This window comes from Aplysia californica, unplaced genomic scaffold (genome assembly GCF_000002075.1).
Source record: "Aplysia californica isolate F4 #8 unplaced genomic scaffold, AplCal3.0 scaffold00770, whole genome shotgun sequence".
NCBI lineage: Eukaryota > Metazoa > Mollusca > Gastropoda > Aplysiida > Aplysiidae > Aplysia > Aplysia californica.
Genome location: NW_004798040.1, coordinates 249,547 through 258,666, shown reverse-complemented (window position 1 = coordinate 258,666; position 9,120 = coordinate 249,547). Strand labels below are relative to the sequence as shown.

Genomic DNA, 9,120 nt, shown 5'->3' with positions numbered 1-9,120 from the left:
CATAAACCACAGTTCCCCAAGGACTGCACAGACAATCAATATGTACCCCCGGCTGTTCCACCAGCAAGTGATGCAAACACTCCCACAACATTTACTACTACAATTTCTTCTTCAGCTGTCTGGTGGGTTTTTTAATGTAGGTGTCTTTACGTCCCCACCCACACAATTTTCCATCACTAAGGAGGCGGGCTTGCAGCCCTGCCTGTCAGGGCCAACCCAGACTGAGAGCCATACATCCAAGCAAAAAGAAAAATACTTGATAACAGTTCAATTTTTCTCCCCACTCGGGGATCGAACTTGAGTCTCCTGTGTGCAACAGTGGAGCACCTAACTACATCACAGATGTCAGTGTGTCAGGTCGGTAGCACACATTGACCATCATGGATGGTAACCCACTCCTTCCTGCTGTGTGTCTTCCTGATCAACTCGGTTTCTCTCAGAGTGTCATTTGTTAAGTTAAATTCCGGCCATTTGTGTAAGTACGTTGTTACATGTCAGACAATATGTCTACAAAATCCACCACCCACCTTAACCCCACTGTCTTTTTTATTCCTTTTCTTTCACGATACTGAACCATCACACAAAATCTTCTACTTAAGGTGTTAAAGCAAGAGTTTAACAGCACTTGCAACACAAATAGGTCACACAAGTGCCAAAGACTAGAGGTGTTACTAAAACTTACTATCTAATAGAGTAACATACAAAGAAAGGAAAAAAGAGAGATAAGGATGATAGATGTTTGATAGGAAAGAAGGAGCAAACCACACAAGACCACCAACCCAGACTGAGTTATTGTAGTGGGGGTGTGGGTGTGGATAACAGTTTAATTTTTTTAAGTGATTTCACTTTAGTATGCCTACTTCCTACAGAGAAAGAGTCGGATATGTCTGGCTTCCCTTTCGATCTAACCACAAACGTATTACCCATAAAGCTGAAAAAGTATCAAAACACATGCTTGCCAACTTTTTCAAAATCTAATCAGGGACACCCAATATCAGTCACAACATCAGATTTCGAAACAACAAACTAAATTATATCAAGTGGGGCTAGTTTTGGTGTATTGTATGTGATAGGTCTCTCAAATTCCTGAGTGCCAAATCCAGGAGTCACAGGAAATTCAGGACAGTTGACAAGCCCGGAACAATGAAACAATTGCTCAATCCATCCACTGTTGAGCCTCTCCCCCCCAACCCCAAAGCCTTTAGGACTCGTGCACCCGAGCACATATATATATATATATATAGATGCGTGTTAATTGCTACATACCACATTTCTGCACTGTACTTTGAGACGTGCATTCCTACGGGTCAATGAAGCATTAGTTTCGGTTTTAGAGTAAGAGTTTTACATAACTTCCAACACAAACAGATCCTTCTATAAATACCAAAAATTATATATATGTCTTACTAGAGAGTAACATACAAAAGAAACCTCATCACAGCACCTGCCAACCACCCACTCCATCAGGCTAAAGAAGAGAACTGAAGCTGTACTCACCCAGCTGGGCAGCCCGGTTTTCCTGATGTTTCATGGAGTGAGCATGTCTCTTCAGCGCCTTGAGGCCCGTACTGCTATACTTGATGACGATCTTGCAGTTCGAGCACTTGACGCGACCTTCGGGCAAGGGGCGACACCAGTCACGCAGACGCACACCCTCCACCTTCACATCGTACCAGTGGGACAGAAACTGACAACAGCGCTTCCTATCCATCTTGCACATCACAGCATTCTTTTCTCCACCCCCAAAAAGGTGCGATACAATCTATTTACTGAACAATAATTTTATCCTGTTTTGAGAAAAGGTCACAGTCGAATTATCCCATCATCTCTTGTGAGGTCTTCCAAAACTGAAAAGAGAAAACAAATCTATTATATATTTGGCAACTTGGAAACACATGTGTCACTTTTCCCATAAAACTACGACATCTACAGAGTTGAAAGTTGGCAAGTACCTGCAAAAAGATAGATCTATAGGTCCCCATGACGGAGCCCGATTTTTCATTTATTCATTTCCTGAATTTAGAAAAAATATATTTAACAAAAAGTTCCAGTCCTTCTTTGGTCTTTGTGATTATTCCACTGAGAAACAAAACAAATCTGCATAGCTGTCCTTCACAGCTGAAGTGCCTGAAGTGATATTTCGTGAGGTGCATTTTGTTTTGAAAGTATAGATCTCAACCTAATTTTTTGCATCTCTAAGATTTATTGCTCCATTCCAGTAGAGAATAAATATAATAGACAAATGACTTCAGTCGATGTTAACGCACCGATTATTTCTTTCATCGAAAGGGGGCCCAGCTAGTTATATAATATAACATAACGTAAATACAGTAGAACCAGTGTAAGACGGCCACCCATTGTCAAGCAAAAAAGTGTCCATCTTAGCCAGGACTATTTAAAATTCAGAAAACACAAACCATTCCCAGATGAGAGAGGGGGGGAGGGGATACAAAAGTGTTTTTTTTAAATCAATTTCGATTAAGTTTTCTTGTTGATGTCGTTGCTGGTTTTGTGTAAGGATAAATAAAATAAAATGAGACATGTCAGACAGGGAAACTGAGAGCCATGGTAAAACAAACTTAGAATGGGTTGCCACCACTCGGTGAACGGGCGACACTTCTGTCGGAAGTTCCTGTTGACGTCAATAGTTACAGATTGGGTAAACAGCAACAGCTCACTTCAGTTATGACTAGTGAATCAGTTGTGGGCGGGCTTATAGTTTTAACCAAGATTTCTTAGACCTAAAAAAGCCTAAGCCTAATTTTATCCTATATCACACGCCTCCCAGCTGAAAATTTGAAACAGACTGATCAACTTAAGTAAATGGTGGGAGGGATCTACACAACATCATCAGTTCCTTCATTGGAGGGACTAACAATAACGACAAATGAATGGCTTACATGGCACTTCGTCTACAGCATCACGGGCCAAAATATAATTTGTGACAAAGCATCGGATGTTCAGGGATTTGCCTGGCCATCTTAGACAGGTTTTTGTTTTACACTGTGCTGCTTTTTAACAGAAAAAATGCAAGGAGAGCATTTGAAAGTGGCTGTATTAGACAGGTGGCCATCATGGCAGGTTCAACTGTTTTTTGTTTTTTTTTAATATAAGTGTTTTTATACTCCAATACATACAAACTAAATCATTTAGCAGGCGGGCATGTCTCCTGTATGGAATGACAAAGCCCCCTAACCACTACATTAAACGCCATAAACAAACCTAAAAAAATGTTTTTTCGTTTAAAACGACGATCACCACTGTCACAAGAAAAACAATCCTAATTCTACCATTGTTTCAGTAAAGAGAAGCCTATCTAAACAATTCAATTGATGGGCATTTTAAACGGGGAAAGAGCAAGACAGCCAGACAGAAACAACTGAGGGAAAGTATAGTACAACCTACCACTGATTGCACCCTCCAACACCCACTCAAATTATACCATGAATTCAATATACGTTATTCCCCTTTCAGAAAAAGAAAAAAAAGAATGCCGCTGTATACAGGGCAAGGAAAACAATTTGCAGGAGTTACCCATGTTTCTTCTTTTTTTTGTGTGTGTTTTATGGCACTTGCAACACAATAAGGTCATATATAAGTGCCGAAGATTAGAGGTGTTACAAGAGAGTAACAAACACAAAAAAGAAGGAGAGGAAATAAAGATAATAGATGGTTAATAGGAAAGAAGCAAACCACATCAGAGCACCCGCCAACCACCCATACACATGTTTCTAAAGACAGTAGCCACAAGTTTGAACATTTTAGAATCTGGGCAAGTCTGACAAATTATTTGAGATACACATCAGCGAGAAAATGGTCATTCATTGCAGGGGGAAATTAAATAGACGGAAAGAAACAACAAAATGAAAAGAAAAGAAAAGAAGTAGGACCTACCGGTGGCACCCTCAAACCACCTAAGTAAGTACTGTTCACGTAAAATTCCAAGATAAGGGCTAACAACAATTGGTACAGGACAACAACATGGATAGATGTAGCCAGGAAACAAAGGGGACAGAAGTAGAGGAAAAGATGTTTGAGAGAAACGCATAAAAGAGCACCCATCAATTAACAATCACCCTCCAAATACCCATATGAGCACAGTTGAGCATACAGCAGCCAACTCACACTGCTCAATCTACAATTATTAGAATTCTATCATTATTTCCTTTCTTTAATAAAACATAATCCCCTCATCCCCCCCCCAAAAAAAAAATGTACATTATTGTACAATTACAGTCACTGTTCACAACTAAATCTGGCCGCAGCCACCACATTGGAGACACAAAACATTTTGATAAAGATTAAAAAGTCCCCTTCAGCCTGCACCCACTGCTGGAAGAAAGAGATAACAAAAATTTAAACCACAGCCAAGAAAAAAAATGTACGCCTTACACAGCACAGGCTTTTTTCTGCCCCCACTTCTCTCTGGCCAATGCAATACTGGCTGTGCCTGTAACTTTTTTGCGGACATTAAAGATATTAATATTTCTATACTCTGCTTTTGTTTTAAGGTTTAGAAGATTACATCATGAAGAAAAATTTTCAGAGACAAGTGGATAGATTATAGAGTAAAAATACCGGACTGGGTTTGAAGTGACCACCGCCCTGAAAGGAAAATACCAAAGTGGGTGTGGGGGAAGCAGAAATTGTGAGAGGAACATGATATACATGATACGGAAGGCATTCCGCAAAGGGCCGACCAACCAACAACACAAAAAAGAGAGGATATTTTGAGCGAGGTATATCCTTACCCTAACCCTTGTACAGTTTGCTCAGTGGACCTTGTCACGATAAGTGCCTACCCTCTGCTGAACTCCTCCCATAAATACATTAGAATGTAGCCACCAGCTAACTGCTAACCACAAGAAGCCAAAGGAACCTAACACAGTAACAGGGACAACAAATATCTTTTTCAACAAAATAAAACCAAACTCCATTGCATGATGAAGATATTTAAAAATATCACTTCATACGATTTCATCTGCAGCAGGGGCAATATTATTAACAATTATTAAATAATTCAAGCCAACAAAAAAATTCAACACAGCAGACTTGCTATTTTGCTGACAATAAAAAACTAAACCACCAGACAGGGACTACAAATACTTTTTAACAAAACAAAATCAGCTCCATTCCACAGGCTTCCCCATTCAAAATGACAAATCCAAAAATAAGTCTGACAGTCAAAAATACATAATTTGCAGTGAGTCCGTTTCGAGATGCTTACTCTCTAACAGTGCAGTGGAAACAATGTCTTCTTTCTAAATGTCATCCCTGTCCATTGGAAATGGTTCAGAGTGAAGAAACTGATAAGCCGTAAGCTGAGACTGAAGGGAACTTCACAGATAGATAATCGTAAGTGTCACTTCCCAGCGGTACACTGCAGCATACACATTCCTAACAATTTTATTTGATGGTGCAAAATTATTTTCAACAAATCTTTAAATGCCAACACAGTACTATAACAGGTTTTATTTAAAGTTTGTCAATACATGCATGAATAGAAAGTGGTTGTCTTATCACAACTATCAAAGTCAGTGGAGTCGACTGTAATCATAATTCGAGATAAATCTCTTCCAAAGAAAGACATACTTTAAAAAAACATGAACGAATAGAGTACCCTCCCGACAAGCTGACCGACATTCACTGCGTCAAATGAGCTGAGCCAATGATAACAATCCCCTTATGGTTTTTTTCAATTTAATTCTGGACCGAAAGGCTTTTCAGAATTTACAAGGAATTTATAAACAAAAAGAGGAACATTGCATGATATATTCTTCAGAAAAGGGGGAGGGGGGGGGGGTGTCAAAGGGGCATCCTATTATAAGAACGTAGACCCAGCACACATCAAACTCATTGGACTTTCCCACCCAGGGCAACCCTTTTTTTTGTTCTGAACAATATCAATTTGCAGATTAGGTCAGGGATTTCAGTCAAAGGAAAAGTTAGTACGAAGTGCGGTTACAAATCGGAGACTACAACAGTGTCACAAACAAGGTAAAATCAGTCGTAAACTGCATTCTAGAACTAGGATGTTTGACTTCCACAGTCCCAGTACTTGACTTCAGAAAAAAAAAGGCTATATTTCTCTGACACACGAGTCAAAGAGCACACATCATAAAAAAAGAAGATGACACGAAGTCAACAAATCAGTAAACTTTGACCATGGTCAACAAAGTCTGGCTTGGACCCCCTGTCACTATCAGACCATGGCGGGTGATCATGAAAAGGTTTTCAACGTACAATGAAAATACCAACAAAACTAGGGTGACAACCATGCCACCCATACTGACAAATAAACAAGCATGGTAAACCAAGGGCGTCAACAGTAAACTTGGAAGAGGCTAGCCATACTTAATGACGGCTAGACTGGCAGTCTAGCCGTACTTAAGTACGGCTAGACAGCTGGGCTAGCCGTACTTAATCTTAATATGATGGCTAGACTGACCATTTAAAAAAATAGGCCTACTGAATTGTAAATATACATTTTTAGTTTGCAGTACCTAAAGTATTTGTATTTGAGACGAAACCAGGTGCCTTAATGACAGTGCATGTATTTTAAACCTCCTGTTTTCTAATGTTAATAGGGCCTAAGATAAGTACGGCTACACTGTCAGGCTAGCCGTACTTAATATTGATGGTTGAATTGTAAATGAAATTTTTAGTTTGCAGTGCCTAAAGTATTTGTATTCCATACAAAAACCAAAAGGTGTCTTACTGACTTGCATGATGTATTTGAACAGGCTGAATAATTAATTACTAGATCCAGATCGAATGAGACCTGTGTACTTAACAGGTTTGAGTCGATAGGGCCAAACCTAGATCTAAGTACGGCTACACTGGCAGTCTAGCCATACTTTAAAAGTACGGCTAGCCACTTCGATAAACTTTCCATGTCCACCTGACAACTAGCCCCAAAAATCTGAGCACACAACCAATTTGAAGGGCAAAAATCCAAGAGGCCAAGGCTCCAGGCAAAAACAAACCATCATGTGGAGTCTTGTACGTGTGATACAATTTTAACAGAGCCTCATTCTCATAAAAACTGTCTGAACGAACAGTTTACAAAGTACTACCAAGAAGCGCATCTAAAACTGTAGCAAACCCAACACACAAGATAGTGTAGAACTTTTCCAGGGCAACCATTCCTTTGCTCTGAATAATGTAAGTCGTTTCAAATTCACAGCATAAAAGTGTAAAAACCTGTGCCCACTTCTGAGGCAGAGAGACCTACAATTTGGTAGGGGATTCAGTCAAAGAAAAGGATACCAATTCTGATTATTCTGTGTATGGCCTTCAAAACTTCTGGGAGGCTAGAAGTAGAACTAGAACAATTCCACAAGCAAAGGTACTGCATTAAAATTAATGAAAAATTCTAAGAGGCTTAAAGAGGGCCTACAACGATCTTTATCATCATATTGATTGAACTACAACTCCTTCCCAGTCCCAGCATTTCATTTCAGAATGACTATTCACTTAGAGCACACATCTCCATCTCATCCGTCATTTAAAAAAAAAAGAAAATGGCAAGAAGACACCAAAATCAAATCAAAGCTGCTAATCTTGACCATGCCATGGTCAACAGATTGTGTGTGCTGGACCCCATAGTCATTGTCATAGTCATAACATAGCTAGCTCTGTAAGTCTAGATAGTAGATGGTCATGATTAGAGTTTGTACTTTTACTTTTACAGGTAGATCTAGAACCCATAAAACTATACAAACATGGCACCCAAACTGGGAGGAAAAAAAGAAACTATAGCAGGGTGGAAGGATGTCAACAAGTGACCTTGCCTTGTTGATCTGACCACCGGCCCCGTCAGTCTAAGTAGATGACCAAGAGGCCAAGGCCCAAGGCTCCCCAGTCTCCAGGTAATACAACCATGATGATTTGGTTAACTCTGAGTACCAACAGTTTCCCCAATATTAGATCAAATTATTCTATTTTTATTCAATGGTTCTTTAGGCCTAACGGTTGATAACAATCATCGTTACACCTTGACTTGACACGATCAAACTACGACACTTGTGTGGACATCCCAAACGAGACGTTGAAAGTAGGTCACTACTTACGTTCAAGTTCGAGGGCAAAAAGAATCTCCCGAAACACAGATACGATACAAAGTAAAGAATAGTTTTTATGATAAAAACCAAAATGACATTCATACAAAACAAGAAGCCTATGGAAGTAATCAAAAGGGTATTAATCAGTTTATACATCGTAGATTCTAGTTTCCTTCCAAAGTTCCACGTCCGGAAGCAAGAGGCGCCATGATGACCCCACTCAGAAGTCAGGACCACCGATTCGCGTAAATAAATTCACAGTTCCAGCTATATTCTTGCACAACAGACGTAATTACTGACTATTTTACGTACTCACCGCTTTAAACAATGTCAATGAAGATTGCTCAAAACCAGATATCACCCAGATTCGACACTTGGGATACAAAAGTTCGCTAGTCCGAGACACCGACGGTACTGCCTCAGATTGTGTTTGGCCGATGGCGGCAGGCGAATTGCGCCGTCGATAACATCCGGGCTTTTCAAAAGTAGGGCACCCAGTCAGAAGGCACAGCCTGAGCCATGAAATTGTCCGTTGCCCGCCAAGTTGGAGCGAAAAACTTTACATCCGGACCCTTACCGACAAAATCTACACTAGCGTGCATGTCGAAAAATTGTTTTTAATAAATTAGAACTAGACTCTAGATTGGAATTGTGAGAATGGAGGTTGACTCTTTTGATACGGAAACGTCAACAAGCCAACGCTTTGTCGAGAAAGGTCTTGGTTAGGCTATATGGCGTTTCTTTTCTCGGGAAATGGCATTTACACCATCTGCTGTCAACATACGGTCGGAAGAGGAAGGAGACTTTTAATCCTATAAAATGCTTAGGCTGGGTGTTCATTTATCTGAAGATAGACAGATATTGAAACACAGTTTTTTTGGTAGAGGAGGAGGTAGTGGTGGAGTGCCATCTGAGCAAAATCTAGAAAATGATAATCTGAATCTTCTGAAGGGGAAAAATAGTAACTTTTATGCCTACATGTATACGTTTTGTAACCAACTGATTGCATCAGTTTAGCGTATCTATCTATAAACGAATTTTGGGGGAAATATGTCTG

General features: G+C 39.9%; 1 protein-coding gene across 1 annotated transcript in view; it reads right to left on the bottom strand.

The window, feature by feature from the left end:
* The window catches only part of LOC101855827, a gene marked incomplete in the record, with an annotated part of 35,904 nt that extends 27,036 nt beyond the window's left edge, over window positions 1–8,868 (bottom strand). Inside the window, 2 exon segments of the mRNA XM_005109369.3 lie at window positions 1,498–1,847; window positions 8,380–8,868. Of these exon segments, the coding sequence (XP_005109426.2) occupies window positions 1,498–1,720 (223 nt within the window).
* Window positions 8,869–9,120: the final 252 nt, after the last annotated feature.